Raw genomic sequence first — 21,311 nt, 5'->3', positions numbered from 1 at the left:
TCTGATATAACCATGATATGGCACCCAACAGCCATTGTATAAACTGATGTGGCCAGTCCTGGTACATCACCTGGAAAGGTTTGGTGACGATATCTGGGGTCAGCCAGAAGAGATGCTTGGGAATGTTGGGAATGAGTTGGTAACAATTAACAATAGTTATTTTGGTTTACTGAGTGTTCTGTCAAGTAATTACAGTACCAGATAGTATCCATTGTTACCAAATAACTCCCTGGAAAATTGTGGGTAAAAAACCCCAATGTAAAATAAAGTACGACCCAAAAAACTGTTCACATTGCATTCAAATGTGTTTCGATCTTGTACAGACAAACGCTACAGGTTCAAAGCTTCAAAGGTGGTAGTTGCACAAACTACTTAGTGGGGTGTTGTAATTGATGACAGCGGTCAAACAGACTTAGTGCTGTGCGGGAGTGCAGACACACACACACACACACACACACACACACACACATACATACACACACAACCACACACACACACACACACACACACACACACAACCACACACACAACCACACACACACAAAGACACACCACATTTCAATCCTACATAATCCACATCTAATCTTTATATCTGATCCATCCCTTGGATTTAATTTAATGACATCTTGGTGGATGGTTTCCTCGTGGGGTGAGGAGCTGGGGTGATGAGGGTGGAGGACGGGGTGGGGACGGGGTGGGGACGGGGTGGGGAGAGTGAGGAGCTGGGGTGATGAGAGTGGAGGGGGGGTGGGGACGGGGTGGGGAGGGTGAGGAGCTGGGGTGATGAGAGTGGAGGGGGGGTGGCGTGGAGGAAGGGTGAGGAGCTGGGGTGATGAGGGTGGAGGAGGGGGTAGGGGCAGGTTGGGGTGAAGAGCTGGGGTGATGGGGGTTATAGGAGGGGGTGGGGGCAGGGTGGGGAGGGTGAGGAGCTGGGGTGATGGGGGTTATAGGAGGGGGTGGGGGCAGGGTGGGGAGGGTGAGGAGCTGGATTGATAAGGGTGGAGGAGGGGGTGGCCAGGGTGGGGAGGGTGAGGAGCTGGGGTGATGGGGGTTATAGGAGGGGGTGGGGGCAGGGTGGGGAGGGTGAGGAGCTGGGGTGATGGGGGTTATAGGAGGGGGTGGGGGCAGGGTGGGGTGGGGAGGGTGAGGAGCTGTGGTGTTGTAGTGAGTGGTAGCGGTCATAGCGTGACAGAGGTGAGCATTGGGCAAGTGTGTTCCATGTACAGAGAGAGACTACTGAGAATGAGGCGGTCAGAGAGAGGGAGGGATATAACAGGATGAGCGGATGGCGTTGGAGGGAGTCAGTAGGTGTGGGCTAAGTGAGGTCAAGATAAGACAGCATCTTCTGTGCTGAGAGGAAAGAGACAGACAGAGTCCATTTACAAGGAGACAGACAGACAGAGTCCGTTTACAAGGAGACAGACAGACAGAGTCCATTTACAAGGAGACAGAGAGACAGAGTCCATTTACAAGGAGACTTCTGGAACACTGCAGATAGACACATACTGTAGAGTTGACAGAGTTGACTCTACTGCATATTCTACATGACAGAGAATCATACTTCGACCCAATACATTTCTACTTGAACATTCTGCGGCCTGACATTGCATCCAACTGAAGAGAACGTTGCTGCCAGCCCAATGCTGTCTGTCACTTGTTCTGGTGGCACTGAGGGAGTTAGAGAGAGACGTTTTCACACTGTGCTGAGGACAGTGTGTGCTGGGGACAGTGTGTGTCGTCAGGAGCAGTTTGAGTTCAACATACTATTGGTAGGGTGTAAGTGTTGGAAGGGTGTCAGCAGCTTAGCTCAGAGGACAGACAACCGTTTCCATTCATAACCTAGATTTGCATGGACACAGGCAAACACACACAGTGTTGCACAGCACTGTAGAAAAACATATTCTGAGATTCAGTCACAAAAACAATGAAAATCCCTTAAAAAAAAACTACTTCAAAATGTTGTTTCAAGTATAATTTATTTACCCAAAAATCTGTTTAACTATTTTAACTCATTGTTTAAAGACAACCATAACAATGTTTTGATTTCAATTTCAAAATGATTACTGTCATTACATGTTTGGTATCCCTTACTTACTTATCATTACATGACATGTTGACTTATCTCTCTTGAGAGATATGAAAATAGAATCATATGTAAATCAGTAACAGTATCAAACTGTACTTCAAACTGTACACATTCCAGTTTATCAAACGAGAAACAGAGAAGGACTTGCAGTAAATGTGATTATTCTTGTTGAGTTCCCACATATTAACATGGAAAGACAATACTATTTACTAACACAATATCAACCCACTGAAAAGTCCTTGGCTAGTTTATGATCTTGCTGTCTGCTATAACACATCTGCTTTAACCTGACTTCACACTGTCAGCTTCCACTGAGCTACAGTCTGCCACAGAGGTTGCCCCTGGTGGAGACCATATCTAACTGCACTTGTGTTGATTGATAGTTTCAGCAGGTGATGGTAGACAGATACTATAATACCTGCTAAAATGACTCACAAACCAAGAGGGAAACAGCTGAGAGTCTGAGGCTCAACAATCATTCAATCATTTGTGGCAATGTTTTGTATACTTGTTGTTGAGGACCCAGATTGCAGAGGCACTAAAAAGCTGAACCTAATCAAGCTGTTCCAACAAGGATCTAAAAAAATAGATACAAGCAAATTATCTACAATACTCTGCCTAGAGTTAAGAAATCAATATTTCACAAGCTAAGAGATTACAAAAGAAGAACGGATAAAACAGGGTTGAAAATGTTCACATTCAGAGTGTAGGGCTTTCCATGAACGGTAGACCAGAAGATCCAAAAGTCCAGTGGACCAGAAGATCCAGAAGTCCACTAGCAGTGTCTGCACTGTCAGTACCAGTCTCTGCCTCTCCACTTTGGGTTGGGGTGTGTGGGTATGGGATGAGGGGAGGTGAGGCAGGGCAACACTACAGGGTCTCCCTCTCTGTGAGGCAGGGGCATGGTGTGGTTACACCTTAGGCCCTTTAGTCTGCAGCCCTCTCAGCCATCAGAGCTTTCAAATGTTGTTTCCTGTATGGTAGAGACAGGAACAAACCCACAGTTAGAATCATGGCAGTTAGTGTCAGAGTATGATACACTTTTCAAACTTTTATTACAATATGTCAATTGTTGTGATACGTTTAATAACAGAATTAACATAATAGATCACCTTGCTCTTGTTCTCCTCCTTGGGGCCTGTATCCTTCTCTTCCTCCTTCTCTTTGCAGGGCAGTTCATCATTTTCTCTCCCGTTCTCTCTAGCTGCAGTGGAGGTGGGTGTCTCCGTTTGTGTTTCTGTAGGAGGCTCTCCCTGGTCCTTATTGGCTCCAGAGGAACTCTCAGTACTCTTCTCCTTCTCTTCCACAGACTCCTTCCTTCTCTCCTTCACCTTCTCCTCCTCCCCTTCCTCCATCCCAGGCTGTGTTACCTCCTCTCCTCCCTCTGTCCCCCCCTGTCTCTCCTCGCTCTGGGACCCTGGAGTGTTCTCTGACTGGGGCTTGCCCTCTGGTTCAGTCTCTGTGGCTGGACTCTCTGTTGTGGCATTCTGTTTGGTTGAGTCGGTTGCAGTGGAGTCTGTCTCTGATGTTTTCTTTGCTTCTGCATTGGGAGACTCAGAAGGTGCCTGTCTCTGCCTTTGCCTTTGTCTCTTTGGGGTGACTGCCTCTGTCTTTGCCTCCTTCTCCTTCTCCTCAAACACATCCCCCTTCTCCTCCTCTTCTCCTGCTTTGGCTTCAGGGCCGTCGAGGGGAGACAGGGGTGTGTCCTCGCTCGTGGCCACTTCTACTTCCTCTTCACTGGACTTCCTATGTCGGCGGGAGGGCGGGCGTCGTTTGATGGAGTGGCGGGCTCTACCCTGGAGAGACAAACAATGGGCCAATCAGAGCAGATATATACAGGATTTGAGCTCACAAACACACACACACACACACACACACACACACACACACACACACACACACACACACACACACACACACACACACACACACACACACACACACACACACCTTGTTGATGCTGGGCAGTAGGGAGCCTTCCGTAGGGGTAGCTGGGGTTTCAAAGTTGATGGGGGGCTCTTCTTCGCTCTGTGTCCGAGAACGGGGAGCCACTGGGGAGGTGGGGGTCACTGAAGTAACATGGGGAGTGGGGGCGCAGGGAAAGAGGGGGGAGGAGGGGGAAAACAGCCTCAGCCCAGGGCTCTTAGGGGAGGATAGGATGGCAGAGGGAGACAATGCCAGGTTAGCCTAGAGAGAGAGAGAAAGAGAGAGAGAGAGAGAGAGAGAGAGAGAGAGAGAGACAGTTTAAGTAACAATGTAATTTCATATATGGGCAACTGGACAAAGTTGATACCTGTACAAAGAGAACACAGTATCTGTACCGGCAACTCATGCACCAATTCATTCAACTAATTAAGCTGTATAGGGGTGTCTGGAAACTGGAATGGCTGTATAGATATATGCAATTGCACTGCTCACTTATAGCCAGCAGAGAACAGCATTGGTAACACCTCAGATGACCACGCTGCACATTCACGTCCTGCAACCCACACACACTCACCTGTAGTTTCTCAATGAGAGAAGAGTTCCTTTTGGTTTTGGCAGGATGTGGGGACGCGGGTTTCTGTAAAAATATACAGAGCAGTTGAGAAACACACACATAGGCATGCATGCACGGACACGCATGGACACGCATGGACACACACACACACACACACACACACACTCACACACACACACACACACACACACACACACATACATACACACAAACGCACACACACTCAAACGCACACACACACACACACGCGCACACACACACACACACACACACACACACACACACACACACACACACACACACCCGTACTCACTCACATGCCAAATATCTGTCTGTCTCTGTATCGTTATGAGGGAATGGATATATCAAAAGGTTACCACTGCCAGCTACAGCTAGTCTCAGCCTGTTTTAGATACCAGATTTAGGGTCAACTCCATTTCAACCTCAGTGGATTTATGGAATCACAGATATACAGACGCAGATGACATTCAAGGCATCATAAGCTCTGTACTCTATAGAGCCATAGGAGAGGGCATACCAAAACCACCAATACTATCCACAAGAGCTCAGGAACATGACATACTATACTATAACCATGTATATACACAGTGGTCAAACTGCTGCACTCCTCTGACTCCTCTGGCACTCTTATCCCTAAATGTAGGCTTTGAGACCACACACACGTATACAGACACACACAGGGCTCCTCACCTCCTCCTCCTCCTCCTCCTCTGCCTGGTTTCTGATGGGGAGCTGTAAGCTGCGAGGAGGTCGTCTCCTAACAGGTTTACTCTGAAACAGAAACCAATACCAGGGGCTACTTAACCAACACTACGGTATGCAATCTACCTCTAATGCATCAGCACAGCCAACGGCCCCTGGTGTGAGCATTGATTACTTTGTCTTATGATGACTGTTGGATAGATGATTCACTTACTTCAACAAATGTATTTGTTGTAAGTCGCTTTGGATAAAGGCGTCTGTTAAATGCCATAAATGTAAAATGTAAAATGTAAACATAACACAGGCAAAGCTGACAGTCAGATGACACTCACAAACATTGGCACGTGCCATACACACAGCACACACGTTAATTTGACTGACAACAAAAAGCAATCACAATATACAAGTGACTCAACTCTACTACTACATACAACACAAAACACACCGACTGACAGAGTCAAACATGCGGCTTGTCACATGCACACACTGTGTCTACATAGACTTCAAGCAAGTGTTTCTATTATGACATACTGTACAGTTGAATGTAAACATCATCAATGATGAATTGAGGGTTCACGATACATTGTGTGAGGTGGCAGTATTGTTGAGTTAAAGCAGAGGTAAAACAGTGTTCACACAGGCACAGATATTCAGAGAGAGTCAGAGAGACAGAGAGAGAGAGAGAGAGAGAGAGAGAGAGAGAGAGAGAGAGAGAGACACACACACAGAGAGAGAGACAGAGAGAGAGAGAGACAGAGAGAGAGAGAGACAGAGAGAGAGACAGAGAGAGAGAGGGGGAGAGAGAGAGAGAGAGAGAGAGAGAAAGAAATATAATAATGACCTCACCCCCTCAGTTCCAGTGGGGATGGGGATTGGAGCTTTGAACTTTCCAGCCAGTTCTGCCACGGACGGTTTAGTCGGGGCCTCCTGAAACACAGAACATAACAGTGGTAACTAACAGGCCACAGGACACTTTGTTGTACCTTAACTTTACTGATAGGGATGTTTAGGTCTGGGTATCAATTGACTTTGTGAAATGTGCATAACATAATCAATGAACGCTGCACACACACACACACACACACACACACACACACACACACACACACACACACACACACACACACACACACACACACACACACACACACACACACACACTCAGAGACTGAGAAAGCCAGGGAAATTACACAGGGTTTTCCCATTACACTCCCCTACTGACAGGCCAGGACTATTTCCTCTTTTCCACAACAGGAAATGACCACATAACACAGGCACATGCACAGGAAACCACGGGGTCTGTGAGAATGGCTAAGATGGAGAGAAGAGGGGCAGAAGGGGATCTCCAGGATTATCAAGACATGGTTACAAGTGAAGCCTGTCTATCTCTGTCCGTCTCTCTATCTGCCAGTATAACTGTCTCTCTGTCAGCAGGCCAATGTCTCTCTGTCTGTCTAATTATGTCAGTTAGTGTCTTGCTCACACACTCTGTATCGTGTGACCTCACCACCCTTATCTTTGCTTAGCTGGCCCTGCTATGGTCAGTTACAAAATACAAAAACCCTCAAAGCTCTTTCCTTTCCTGGGGCCAGACACTACCTTTCTTTCTCCCTCTCTCCCTCTCTCTCTCTCACTCTCTCTCTCTCTCTCTCTCTCTCTCTCTCTCTCTCTCTCTCTGTCTTCAGCTGAGGTCATATCCCTGCTCTTTCCCTGCTCTCGGCTAGTTTCCCCAAGTCAACAAGTAGAACTTCACTCACAGGCATAGCTGTACCCATCCTGCTTTGTGCCTCACTGACTTCTGACTGGACTCCTCAAATCATATGTGGATAATCTGCCTATAGCTTAAAGCAAGCTTTGAGTCTATACTGATTAGCCCAGCAGAGAGAGAGAGAGGGGGGGGGGGATCACTGACCTTAGAGATTGGTTTGGGATATCAGTGACAGTATATGGGGTGTTGCACAAACACAAACCCTAACCACTTTCCCTTTGGTGTTCCTGAAGGAACCAGAAAGGTGTGAACACTATATGTAGACCTACATAGAGTTATTACTTCTAGGCCTACATACGCGGTTTCTAATATCCAGGCCTCACACATCTGCAAACACCAAGGGTATGTTTTTTCAGGAGAGGGACACAGCTCTCCCTCCACTGATACATCATTAAACCCTTATACCCCAGAGAGACATGGCCAAAGCTAGATTGACAGACAGGGAGAGACAGGAATCTCCTTCAACACATATTTAGTCTTCAAAAGAGTCTCAAACTGAAAATGAGCAAAGACATGACAACAACATGACAGTTTGACTGACATGACCATTTTAAGACATGGTAATGTGAACCATATCGCTATAAAACAGGCATGTCCAATCTACTTCCTACTCTGGAGATGCAGACCCTAACCATGCTCTGTTAGACCAGAGCAGCCTGTGTGGATGCCAGGCATTCTTCAAACCAATTAAAACTACTACTGGGAAAACATGGAATTTTCCCTTGTTCCCATGGAATTCGGAATTCTCCCTGGTGGCTGAAGTAAATCTAGGAGGGAATAATAGGTCCTGGTTGAAGTAAGTTTAGAGCAGGCAGTGTCACAGTAAGGTTTCAGAAGTTCATTTCACTGAAGCTCTGTTGAGAGAGTAACTGTACTGGTAGACCCAGATGGACAGAGGTAGACAGACGGGCTAATTTGCTCAGCCTGGTATCATGTTGCATTTGCTGTACTTCAATTGCTGCCAAACATATTTGTGCTGTGATCCATCATGTCTACTTGAAGCAAGGTCTCTTGCCACAACCAACCGGAGGGCTCCGATCCATCATCTGAGATACACTGAATTAACAGACGCTTTGATCTGAATTGATTTACAGTTAACACCTACAGTCAGTATTTGTGACCAGTGCAGGAATCAAACCCACAATGCTGGTGTTGCCAGCAACTCAATGCTCCAACTAACCAACTGAGCCATTTCCCTACTGACAACACAGACTGTCGTCTAGTTCAGTGGAGGCGGGTGGAGGTAGAAATAGGAGGACGGGCTCATTGTAATGCATGGAATGGAATGAGGAATGGTATAAAACACGTGTGCATTACAGTGAACCCATCCTCTGATTTCTACCTCCACCAGCCTCCACTGGTCTAGTTCATCATATACTATCGCTACACTAAAACACTCAACTATAGCTGTCCTATACTACAGCTACACTAAAATACTCAACTATAGCTGTCCTATACTACAGCTACACTAAAATACTCAACTATAGCTGTCCTATACTACAGCTAGGAGGCATTACTTAAGACACACCTGCTCCACACTCATGAAGGACGGATGACTTCACATGAAGGTATGCATCCCAGCCACCTCTGAGTTGTTGTTTTTTACGACTCTTTTACGTTAAATAAACACGGCATCCTCACGCACTCCCCGTCCCTGCCCCACCCCACCCCTCCCACCCCGGCCAGCTGGCTGAAAAACACGTAATTCACTCCAGAGGACATGTTAACGAGGTTTGGCATCGCTCCAACAGGGAGAGGGCAAACACTGCAACCAAACACAAACACTACATCATAATGACTTGATCATGGCTGGGTGGGCCCCTCTCCTCCTCTCCCCTACCAAAACAATCATCAACCATATGAGGAGACATTATCATAGCTCTGTTATAGTAACATGCCGGCAAAATACAGATCTACATACTGTACACAATGCTTATCACATGTAGTTCAGTGTTATCTATGTGCATGATGACTTGCTTCTTTATGTGACACAGCATGTTTCCTAAAGAGACAGAGAGAGAGAGAGAGAGAAAGAGAGAGAGAGAGAGAGAGAGAGAGAGGAAGAGAGAGAGAGAGAGAGAGAGAGAGAGAGAGAGAGAGAGAGAGGGGAAGGAAGGAGACAGACAGAGAGTGTGTCTAGTGTGTCTAGTGTGTCTGGTGTGTCTGGTGTGTCTGGTGTGTCTGGTGTGTCTGACTGTATAAAAAATGGAAGACATGGTGGTCACAGAGAGAGAAAGACGGAGAGAGAGAAGGAGGGACAGACAGCGTGAGAGAGAGAAGAAAGAGGGGGGCAGACAGAGAGAGAGAGAATAAGAGAGAGGTGTGTCTGACTGTATGGAACATGGAACACATGGTGGGCACGCACGCACGCACGCACGCACGCACGCACGCACGCACGCACGCACGCACGCACGCACGCACACACCAGACACTTTCTTCTCTCTCTGCATAAAGGCCTCAGCACTATGACATCATGGTTTGGCTCCTACATTTATGTGTGTGGATATGAGGTGGAGTCAAGTGTGTGTGTGTGTGTGTGTGTGTGTGTGTGTGTGTGTGTGTGTGTGTGTGTGTGTGTGCGCGCGCTCGTTGGCAGAAACTGAACTTTAAAGCTGCCCACCCAAATACACCCTCTCCTGTCTCATTTCACCCCCAGTATCTCCCTCTTTCCTCTGCAGGCCCAAAATGCCACTTCCCCTCTGCTCTCTCTCTCTCTCTCTCTCTCTCTCTCTCTCTCTCTCTCTCTCTTCACCTCTCTCCCTCCCCTTTCTGTAGGCTGGGGTTTAGCCCTCTAGTTAAAAGTATGACTAGAACACCTCAGACTACAAACCACAACTGTCATATATCACATTCACAACTCTGAATCATATAAAAAGAGGTGGCTTGAAATTCAAATGGTGTCTCCCAGATGAGGTGATATGTGTTTGCCTGCCTGCATCTCTCTCCCTCATTCTTACTCTTGACTTCTTAAATCAGACCTCTTCACTCTCCTTCACACCCCTCTCTCTCTTTATTTTCCTGTCCTTCGTAATCTGCCCTCACCGCAGCAGTGGCCTAGCGCTATCCCTCTGTAACACACACACACACCACACACACACACACACACACACACACACACACACACACACACACACACACACACACACACACAGCTGTTGACATGGGGTTGATACACATCCCTCTCCGTTGGAGGACTCACATTGCTGGCATTCAACAGATAATGAAATCACATAGCCCGGAGACCGGGCACACACACACACACACACACACACACACACACACACACACACACACACACGCACGCACACACACGATCAAGGGAGTGATTAGTTGTAATGCCTCTATACGCCCCATTCTGCATGACTCTAGTGTAAATGCATGCGTTTCATCTACTGAGTGTTCCTCTCTCTTCTCTCTGCTAAAGACACACACTTTCATTTGCCAACTGATGCAGACAACCGTTACACCACTTCCTGTTGATTTGGGAAACGTGCTGAACAGCCTTGATGAGAGGTTCTTCTCTAAACCCGAAACCATTTACACATATACATCAAACGGTCTCATAATCAACAAAATGATTATGAGTCGAGGTGAAAGTCGTTATCACTTGAGTGCAGAAGAGCATAAGAAAGATGAAGTGGTTATCAGATACGCCTCAAGACAAGGACAATAACCTTTCAGTTAAATGAATGCTCCTTAGGGCCTATTATATCTAATCTAATAATCTAATATTCTGAGAAGAGAGGGTGTTATGTTCAGAGAACCTTCTCCAGGCAAGAGGTTTGCAGAGACATCATAGTCAGCAGCTTTTATGATGCATGTTATTACAATGCACGGGACAATCTCTCTAAAATGAATCCTCTCGATTCTGTCTCATTTCAATTAAAATATTTCAAAAACATCTCACAAAACATAAGTAGTTCCAGCCAAATCATATGTACATATGACTTGAACATATCCCGCAATAACACAACATGAACCTGAATTGCGTCTACGACCAAAGCAGCAGCAGATATGAGAGCGAGTAACCTATCATGTCAAATTCGTCGTTGTTGTGCGAAGTCACAGGGCAAACCCCGATTAAATTGCCTTGATACAAACAAAAACACTTTAAAACAAACTAAACTGTGTTTACCTCCATCCTCCGAAGAAGCGCTCTGTTGTTCGCGGCACGTCGCAACGGCGGGGTCCCAAGAAAGTTTTATTTTGGGACTTATCAAAGTTGCGCTCTACTCACACCCCTCTCCGAGCCGTGTATGTGAGCTATGCGCGATCCCTTAGCAGGCTGGAAAGGGTGGTCTCTGGTTATATTTAGCCCGCACTCTCACAACATTTCCAGGGCGTGAGAGTGAAGCAATGGAGCTCGTATTGAGTCACTGTAGAGTGTTAGTGTTTTTATGCCAAGGCAGGATTTATTGAAGGTGATTTAAATTAATTTATGCTGCTCGGCGCGCCTCAAGGCATTGCTCTCGGGCGCGCGCACAGGTGCACAGTATTACTACAGTATCTGTCATTACTTGTTTTCATGTTAGGCCTACTGCATTGCTCAATTGCTGCAACTGCAATTCAACAGCCAATATTGTATAATGGGGAATTGCACCTATTTACAACCAACTTCAGCAAATGAACGTAATCCCTTAATGCATTATTATACTACTAGCTCTCATGGAACAGGGCCCCATAAGGGTGTGTTCAGCAGAGTAGTGTGCTGATATGTGGCAAGACCTCTAGCCCTTCTCAGAGGAAGTTGTGTCAGAGGGCGCTTTCATTACTGCTTTTCATTAGAGTTGCACCATCAAACCGTTCCAAACTGTAGAGCAGACCTGGAGGATTCCATTCTTGTTCTTGAGGGCCACATGCTATGTTCCATTTCTCCACCCCTCTCATGAAGTACAGCCGAAGCATGGCTCTTACACCAATCTCATTCCGATCTTAATCAGTGTCTGCTGGTTATCATCAGTCACTGGTTTAAATCTGGTCACTGGTTTAAATGCTGGAGAACCTTCGTTTCTCACCAGTAGTTCCCTCTCCTGACCCTCTTTTTAACCACTGACACACAGGCCCTCGTGCCTTAGGGCAGAGGTGGTAGTTGTAGTTTCCTCTGTGGCCACCACACCCACACATGCACCAGAGGAGGCTAGTGGAGGTACAAATTGGAGGACAGGCTCATTGTAATGCATGGAATGGAATGAGGAATGGCATCAAACACACGTCTGTTTTATACCACTTCTCATTCTGTTCCATACATTACAATGAGCCCATCCTCCGATTTCTGCCTCCACCAGCTTCCACTGACCCACATAAGCACTGTTGCTGTTGATGCTCTGAAACAGTATCTTTACAGACCATGTCTCTAATGAACAGTACATGAGGAAAACAAGAGTGAAGTCACATGCACTGTTCCCTACCCAGGGGGGTAGGATGGAGTTAGAGTTAGAACATGAGTTAGAGCATGACATCTCTGGCAGGATTCCAATACGCTCACATGGGGCCTCCTTTTCTTGCCTCCTTTCCTTAACCGTGACCTTCTGTAGTATATTGTAGGTTTTATTCAAGGCTAGATCCTAATTGATCAAGTTCTTTCAGATGAGAGGTCATGAGATGAAGACAAGGAGAGGAGACTCTTGAGGAAGGAAGCTAGAAGAGTAAGTCCTGTGGGGTTCTCTAGAAGCCCTTGAGTGCCACAGCACATTATAAAAACCTTCCCATGCCCCTGTGAAACATCTCTGTAGTATCATCTCTTCCTTATATGGGGATGTGGTGAAGTGCAGAGACAGAGAAAACGTTATCTTCCTGTCTTAGCCCCGCCCCTCCCTGACTAGTGATTTCCTGTGTGCTGTTGTGCGGGGGAGTTGGATGAAGATTCCCCTAGATATGACCTTAGGTCAGTTTTGCACTCAACCCCTCAATGGCCACTGGTCAGACGAATAACTAAGATCAGTGATTTAATTATAACACTGTACTTGCAAGAATAATTACAGTCATAGAACACTGCCAATGTTACTGAATCTCCTCCTTATGAAGATTACGATTCATAAGGATATTAGGATTCTGAGGCAATGTATTGTTCAACACTTTCCAACAGTTGGTTAGCAGGTACACACCCTTATCGGTCACTACTGATTGGATGAAGCTCCCAGTAGATTGAGCATGATCAAACCTGATTGGATGATACAAAACTCAAACATCAGATAAAACTGTAGTTTGTTGGAGCAATGGGCATGCCAAAAGATAGGGTGGTTTAGTTCTCAATCTATAATCAGTAAGCCAATATAGGTGTAAATTGGTAGAACTAGTGTAGGCTAGGACCAATATGGATGGTATATTGGTCTTAGAATGTAGGCTACTGGCTGCTGTTAAATCCCTCTGTCATATGTGTAATGTGTCAGTGCCACACAGGTGTCTTCAACATTCATCTACTGCCCTCTGGTGGTGAGACTCCCAAATGTTCCCACTTCGCAGACGCTCATTCACAGCCAAATAAAGCTCTCCATACTGTATTAATGCCTGGGTGAGCTTGATTCATGTTGTACCTCCTTGTAATGATGATTTTCGGATGTTGAAGAATGCAGTCACCGGTGATGTAAATAAAGTAGATACGCCGAATAAAAGTTGGATCAGGATAGTTTAAATCAGATCGATCTGGGCTCACAATGGAAGATACATGGTCAATGTATATTTCCCATAAGAGCAACGAAATGGGGGTTTCGCTCCTATTTATACAGAAAGAGAACAACTCTTTGTAAGCCTCCCCCCCCATACCTTATGTGGCATGGTGCCAGTAGGTCTGGAGGTTGGGGTAGCCCTAGGCTATGTTCCACCTCTGGTTAGTATTACAATAGTCGTAAATAGTTTGCCCCCAGCTAAAATTCATCATAACACTCCTCTGTAAAAGCTGTCCTTATGACTGAGCATCCAACAGGGGATTTCCTTGCACACGCTCTGATGTCACGGTCATGCACGGACAGTGCTAAATGAAATCACTTGTGTCTCTGCTACAAGTACACTGATGGATAAGAACATCCTTGGGGCAGTGTAAGAGTTTCCAAAGCATTTGTTTTCCCAGTGAAGGATCACAGTATTAATACAGGGCTGCAATGTAAGTCACAGGACTTCAGAACAAACACACAAAAGAGTTTTTATATGTGAAGAATTAGTCAGGAGAAGGAAATGCTATCTCTGTCGTTATGGTGACACAGGCAAGACAGGAAGGTAAGACAAGATATTCAACAGTTGATATTGATGTAATCTGTCGTTATGGCGACACAGATGGGAGGAAGGAGGTAAGACAGGCTATTCAACAGTTGCTATTGACGTGTGACATGCACAGACCTTAAACGATTTTTGGTTTACAAAAGGCAAACAAACTGCCTTGATAGAGACAATGAATTAATCAAAAGAGCAAACACTTTTGTTGAAACAGACTGGTTTACTTTTGTAGATAATTCAGCATATCCGGCCACCAAAAAACAGCTGTGAGGGAAAGCTTCAGGCTACATCTTAACTGTCCCTCCTAAAGACCTCTTCATCCCCACTACCCCCCTGTACAGTTTCTCTACTGTAAATACATTAATAAAAAGAAAAAAAGAAAAAAAAAGAAAAGGTAATTCTTCCTTCTTCTAGCATTGTGACTGCCAATGGCCCCTGGTATAGTTTACCCCCTTGTACAGTTTCTCTACTGTAAATAAATTAAGAAAAAAAAAAAAAGTAATTCTTCCTGCCAATGGCCCCCGGTCCTAGCATAGATTTATTTTTCCTATGATGACTGATGGATAGATGATTCACTTACTAAATGTAAAGCAATGACACAGAGTAGGACATTTTGAGCCACACACACAGAAACACAGACTCACACATACACACACACTTACACACTCACACCTTTGTCTTCCACATAAACATTAGACTCATGCCCTAACATACACACACACTGATACACACACTAACCCTAACCAAACACACTACATGGGGGGATAATATCAAACCCACTGAGTGAAATAGATGCCTTGCATAGACGTAGTGTGTGTGTGTGTGTGTGTGTGTGTGTGTGTGTGTGTGTGAGTGGTTGCTTAGCTTGATTGATAAAGGCCTATTGTATGATACAAACCAGTATCATTTCTTTGTTTCATCTACAGGTAACTAGGTGAAATCAGTTACAGTATATACATTATTTGGCAGAAAACATTATGTTTAAGATATAGCCTACCATTAGTCCAACCCTTACCCAACCCACATTAAATAATCATCAATAAATTCAAAAAATATCTAATATATATTGAACCTATCTATACTTAAATTAGCTGTTCCCACAGCAACCATGTACCATGTACAGATTCTCTTAAAAATAAGTGACTGTACTTTAGAAAAAATAAAGTAACATAAAATAAACGCTTAAACTTCGTTAAACTCACCATGTGTGCTAGCCGATATGGCATGATTGTAAACAATTTACAAATGTAGAAATGCTTAACAAGTGCTTTCTAAACGCTAGACACCATTTTACTGTATTTATCGTTGTGAATTGCTGCAGTGAGATTTTAAGCTTTTTTCAGTTCAGTTATGTGGAGCCACAGCATCACATTCTGTAGAAAAAGGTGAAAAAAAAAAGAAAAAAGAAGAAGCTTTATCAGAAAGGGGAAAGGTCTGTCTGGTTGAACTGCTATGTCCAGGGAGACACCCATTGTCTTAGGTCAGGTATCGTCATTCTACAGATCAGTGTGGACGGAGTCGTGGTATCTGTCGTAAGACAATGGGGAGACACCTCATTCAAGGCCAACAGATGCGGGAAGCTTGGCAGCAAGAGTAGGGTCCATGCTGCTGAACTACAGTACCCTGTGCTGCTTATTTCTTCTTCTTTAGTCAGAGTCATCCCTAAATGCAGCTCTTCCTCGGTGGTCCCTCCCTTTGGTAGTGCTCCAGCTCTACTTCTTCTTCCTAAAGATCTTGAAGCTGTGTTTCTTGCGTCGGCTGGACGAGTCGGTGTCCTCTCCTGTAGAGCAGCCGTCATCCTCTAGGGGGCTCTTCTTTGCTGACAGGTGGGGGATGCGGCTTCCCCCCACACCTGACCCCGAAGAGCTTGTGCTAGGGTCAAAAGAGGAGGGGCAAAGGGACTGGGTCGAGTAAGAGGAGGTGAGGGCGGGACTTCCGCGGAGCTCCCCTAGACTGGAGCTCTTCTCCAGGCCGCATGACATCATTAAGGGACTGTCGCACGCAGCAACACGCGGCCTGCTCCCATTGGAGCTGTAGCCCTGTTGGGGGAGGGCCTTAGATAGGAGGAAAGCCTTGGAGCCGTACGTTCGCTGTGTTTCGCTCTGAGACAGAGGGATGGAGGTTTCTGAGTCAGACCGGTTCAGATCCCTGGGGGGGGGAGAGAGAGAGAGAGAGAGAGAGAGAGAGAGAGAAAGAGTGGGTGAAAGTTCAAGTAATAATGTAATTTGGATATGGGCAGCTGGACAAGTTACAATATTCAGGTTATCAGTAAAACGTACACGGTAAAGATGTTTGCTTTATGAAACAAATATTTGATTCAAATCCTTATATCTTCACATAGATTAGATTAGATTAGATTAGATTCAACTTTATTGTCATTGTGCAGAGTACAAGTACAGAGACAACGAAATGCAGTTAGCGTCTAACCAGAAGTGCAAAAAAGCAGAAAAGTGCAGTGTGAACAATATATACAGGTAGTGCAGTATATGAGCAGTATAAGTAGTGCAGTAAAAGTATAAGTATAAGTAATGCAGTGTAAGCAGTATATGTATTAGCAGTAACATTATAAGCAGAATAAATAGAATGCAGTATGAACAGTATAAGCAGCATATGAGCTGTATAGGCAGTGCAGTAAGCAGTATATATGTATTAACAGTAACATTAAAGCAGAGTAAATAAGCAGAATAAATATGGAATGCAGTATGAACAGATATGTACAGTATGTACAGATATGTGCAGTGTATTAACAGTAGCATAAAAAAAATAAGGATATGTGCATTATGAACAGTATAGACAGATATGTACAGAAGAGCAGTAGTATGTAGTATAAGAGCAGTGTGTACAAGTGAGGATACAGTATGTACAGTTTATAGGAATACTATAGGGTAAGAGTAGTTGCGGTTAGCCTGGACGTAAAGGAGGGAAAGGTAGAGAGAATTGAGAAAAGTAGGTGGGGTGAAGCTTATTGAAAAATAACAGATCAAGATTCTATCAGAGAAAAGAGATTTCAGAAAAGAACTATAAAGTACTGCAAAAGAAGCAGATAATAGGATTAAATCCCGAAATAGGATTTACAACGCCATATGGGACACCATGCACATGCAGAGTGTGTATGTGTCTGTAGGACTGTATCCAGAGGTGTATGTTTGAGTCTAAGTATGGATGTATGCCTCTATGTGTTTAGGTGTGCGACTGATTATGTCTAGTGTCAGTGTGTGCTTGCAGAGAAGAGGTACCCGAAGCTGCCGGAGCGAGAGCGTTGTGTCCTGGCTGTAGCGCCCCCTGTGGGAGGGAGCCCAGACACCGTCTCCAGAGAGTGGAAATTGGAGGAGGGTAAGAAAAGAGGGTTGAAACGAGTGCCATCAGTGGAAGAGGAGGAAGGGGGAGACAACGAAAAAGAAGGGGGGTGGGGGGAGGTGGGGGAGATGGAAGGATGGGAGAGGGAGGAGGAGAGTGTGGGCATAGGCAGAAACTCCAGCTGGCCAATGGAATGGCTGCGAGACTGGCGTGCGTGAGGACGAGGGGGCCGGGACGAGTACAGGCTACACCCCTCACTCTGCGGATTTCCGCCTGAACCCCCCTCGTCTACCAACCTCTGAGAGCCCAGAGTCATCATGGGGTCTACTGGACGCTTTCGCAGGGGCATCAGACTTGGAGCTAGAAGAAGGAGAGGAACACAGTAACTTTATTTACTGGAAAATATGATATAAACAGGTACACACACACCTACAATGAATAAAGGCATATGAGTCCGATATGTTATTGTACAAAATATTTGTGCCCAGTGAGTGTTTTTTAAAGCTTGAGGAAAGGTATGCGTAAATATCAACAGTTACTTACATTATTGGTCAGTTTGTAAACTTTTAAATGCAAATAAGAATGCTGAAATTGCCAGACTGTTGTTGTAGGACAGTTCTGGACCATAAACTGTATGAAGTTACAGTGAAAACATGGTCATGAGCCTTTACATGGCCGTGGAACACTCAAGCTTTACAACAGCTGCAGACCTGCAAGTGGAGGTTAGTCAGCAGAGGAAGGAGAGGCGGGGAAAGAGTTAGCTGTCCATTCTGAGGGAAGAGGGAAAGAGGAGAGAGAGGTGAGTCTTCCAGTTCAATGGAGGTGAGGACAGAGGGTCTACAAATCTGACATAGAGAGATAGAGAGAAAGATAAATAAATAAACATGAGCATGTGATTAGTTAGTGTCGAGCTGTAAACGTGTCTTTTCTCTTTTACAAGAAAAGAACAACCCCTCTTCTCCCCCTCCTCCTGAGAGGCAATTGGCTGATCCACAGGTAGTGAAGTTGAACAGACAGTCCGTTTACATGGGAGAGTCCACAGGAAAAGGAAAAAGGGGGTGGATATAAAGTTAATGCTTGGTTAGGATTGGAAGCGAAAGTGAAGGAGGGTGGGCCCAACCAGAGTGCTTCCACAGGGATTGGTTGTCGGAGGCGCCACTCATGGGCCAGAGGTCGCTCACTTGCCGGTCCATCTGCCAGGCCGCGTCTGAGGATAGGCAATGATGGAACAGATATATGAGGAGACCAACCAATCAAGAAACAGAATATGAGGAGATAAACCAATCAGAAGACAAATGAGAGACAGAAGACCATAGCTAGGGGGACTGATGCACCCTGGCACTAAAGAATCCATATCAAAGGTCTTCTTGTTCATCACAACACAAAACACCAACAGTCAACATCAAAGAATCAAATTGAGGCAGCAGTTATGTATGTATTTATGTGTACAGGTATGTGTGTATATCATTCTGAGGTAAAAGTGATGCTTATAACGTCATGTAAACAGAGAAGTAGGTATGCATGTATGACGCTGTGTGATGATGATGAAGTGTAGGGGGTTGACCAGGTGGCTCGGTCCGATGACACGTACACTGCAGCGTCCCGGGGGACAGCATGTCCTCGTCCAGGTCATCCACATCGTCTGATAGGATGAGGTGGTGGGGGGTGGGCGTGTGCAGGCCCAGGCAGGAGGGGTCCAGGTTGAGAGAGCTGGCCAGAGCAAGCAGACCTGGATTGTTCACCAGGGTATACCCAGTCAGAGACTCGATATTCTGCCAGCGATGCAGCTTCTCCTTCAGAGCTGCTGTCACCTCCCCAAGAGCCTGTCTAGAGGGAAAAAGAGAGAGAGAGAGAGGGGGGGGGGGGGGGGTACGGTAGGGAAAGGGGTAGGGGAGAAGTGACAGAGAGGAAACAAAGGGAGAGAGAGACAGACAGAGAGATAGATATAGATATTATTACCAAAATTGGGACAAATATTTGTTGAAAATAGAGCCCCTGCACATCAGACAGCTGATCCTCAGTAAATCCTGTCAAGGGGTCAAGGGTGAGAGACTCACTTGGCTGTGAGGATCTGGTGGTCGACATGGTCCAGCGAAGAGCTGTGAGCCACATGGAACGTCCCAAACAGAGTACTCCTCTTCTTCTTTATCTTCTCAGCCTGCCTCATCATCATTATCATCACTACCACTACCATCACCATGTTTCATACTGTGTATATATACACTCACCAGCCACTTTATTAGGTACACCTGTTCAACTGCTCATTAACGTAAATATCTAATCAGCCAATCACATGGCAGCAACTCAAGGCATTTAGGCATGTAGACATGGTCAAGACGACCTGCTGAAGTTCAAACCGAGCATCAGGATGGGGAATAAAGGTGATTTACGTGACTTTGAACGTGGCATGGTTGTTGGTGCCAGACGGGCTGGTCTGAGTATTTCAGAAACTGCTGATCGACTGGGATTTTCACGCACAACCATCTCTAGGGTTTACAGAGAATGGTCCGAAAAAGAGAAAATATCCAGTGAGCGGCAGAGGAGAATGGCCAGACTGGTTCGAGATGATAGAAACACAACAGTAACTCAAATAACCACTCGTTACAACCAAGGTATGCAGAAGACCATCTCTGAACGCACAGCACGTCGAACCTTGAAGCAGATGGGATACAGCAGCTGGATATTTTCTCTTTTTCGGACCATTCTCTGTAAACCCTAGAGACGGTTGTGCGTGAAAATCCCAGTAGATCAGCAGTTCAGCAGAAATACTCAGACCAGCCCGTCTGGCACCAACAACCATGCCACGTTCAAAGTCACTTAAATCACCTTTCTTCCCCATTCTGATGCTTGGTTTGAACTTCAGCAGGTCGTATTGACCATGTCTACATGCCTAAATGCATTGAGTTGCTGCCATGTGATTGGCTGATGAGATATTTGCGTTACCGAGCAGTTGAACAGGTGTACCTAATAAAGTGGCTGGTGAGTGTATATACGTGTGTTTGTGTGTGTGTGCGTGTGGTCACTCTTTCTTACCCCCTCTTTGGCCTGCAGTAGCTGGCGATCGGCGCACTGTTTCTTGATGTTGTAGTACCGGACCTCTATCTCGTATGTGAGCTGCAGCCATTTCTGCAGTGACTCTGGAGGGGCCCAGCAGGCCCGTGACCCCAGCTCCCGCTCTGCCTTCTTCAATGCCATACGCACCTTAAACAAACAGGTATAAACATACACCCACAAATATAAAACACATAGGCAACACATGACAAAGTCCCTAGCAAACCTTCTACCCTTTGTTTTTCCCATAGCATTTGCATGTGTATGTGTATGTGTGTGTGTGTGTATGTGCATGTGTGTTTGTGTGTATGTATGGGTGTGTGTGTGTGTATGTGTGTGTGTATTTGTGTGTATGTGTGTGTGTTTGTGTGTGTGTGTGTGTGTGTGTGTGTGTGTGTACGTGTATGTGTATGTGCATATGCATGTGTGTGTGTGTGTGTGTGTGTGTGCGTGTGTGCGGGTGTGTGTGTGTGTGTACGCACTTGATCCAGCTCCTCCTCTGCGTATTTCTGTCTGCTCCTCTCGTTCTCTGTTCCCTCCCGTAGCTCCCGGAGTCTCTGGGCCTCCTGCTTGGCCGAGTCGATCTCATCTCTCAGACGTTGCTCCAATGTCACCTTCTCAACCTCCACGCTACGATGCTCCTCCTGGGCGATGTGCAACCTACAGGGAGACAGACA

At 45.7% G+C, this 21,311-nt stretch overlaps 2 protein-coding genes across 5 annotated transcripts in view; both read right to left on the bottom strand.

Moving 5' to 3' along the window:
• Nucleotides 1-1,979: 1,979 nt before the first annotated feature.
• Nucleotides 1,980-11,334, bottom strand: dub (duboraya). 2 transcript variants are annotated; one of them, XM_083664870.1, is made up of 7 exons: nt 11,213-11,334; nt 6,156-6,236; nt 5,298-5,378; nt 4,587-4,649; nt 4,037-4,273; nt 3,199-3,882; nt 1,980-3,059 (listed from the first exon to the last, which is right to left on the bottom strand). In XM_083664870.1, the coding sequence occupies exons 1-7, from the start codon at nt 11,216-11,218 to the stop codon at nt 3,030-3,032; spliced, it is 1,182 nt and encodes a 393-aa protein (XP_083520996.1). In that variant the 5' UTR covers nt 11,219-11,334; the 3' UTR covers nt 1,980-3,029. The 2 variants fall into 2 exon arrangements, with proteins under 2 accessions (XP_083520996.1, XP_083520997.1); XM_083664871.1 differs by having other exon boundaries at nt 3,021-3,042; nt 3,187-3,882.
• A 2,524-nt stretch (nt 11,335-13,858) lies between these two features.
• Nucleotides 13,859-21,311, bottom strand: part of LOC310816558 (stromal interaction molecule 1-like) — a 24,359-nt gene continuing 16,906 nt past the window's right edge. Inside the window, exons 8-14 of one of the 3 annotated variants that reach the window (XM_083686809.1) lie at nt 21,117-21,294; nt 20,617-20,784; nt 19,641-19,741; nt 19,175-19,410; nt 18,704-18,790; nt 17,880-17,943; nt 13,859-16,434 (exon numbers count right to left, since the gene is read on the bottom strand). In XM_083686809.1, coding sequence (XP_083542935.1) covers nt 15,999-16,434; nt 17,880-17,943; nt 18,704-18,790; nt 19,175-19,410; nt 19,641-19,741; nt 20,617-20,784; nt 21,117-21,294 — 1,270 coding nt within the window. In that variant the 3' untranslated portion in view covers nt 13,859-15,998. Of the gene's footprint in view, nt 16,435-17,879; nt 17,944-18,293; nt 18,354-18,703; nt 18,791-19,174; nt 19,411-19,640; nt 19,742-20,616; nt 20,785-21,116; nt 21,295-21,311 lie in introns of those variants that run through there. The other 2 variants (XM_083686811.1, XM_083686810.1) reach the window with 2 other exon arrangements.

This window comes from Argentina silus (genome assembly GCF_951799395.1).
Source record: "Argentina silus genome assembly, chromosome: 2".
NCBI lineage: Eukaryota > Metazoa > Chordata > Actinopteri > Argentiniformes > Argentinidae > Argentina > Argentina silus.
The sequence above is the reverse complement of the archived record's forward strand: the minus strand, read 5'-3'. Positions and strand labels throughout refer to the sequence as shown.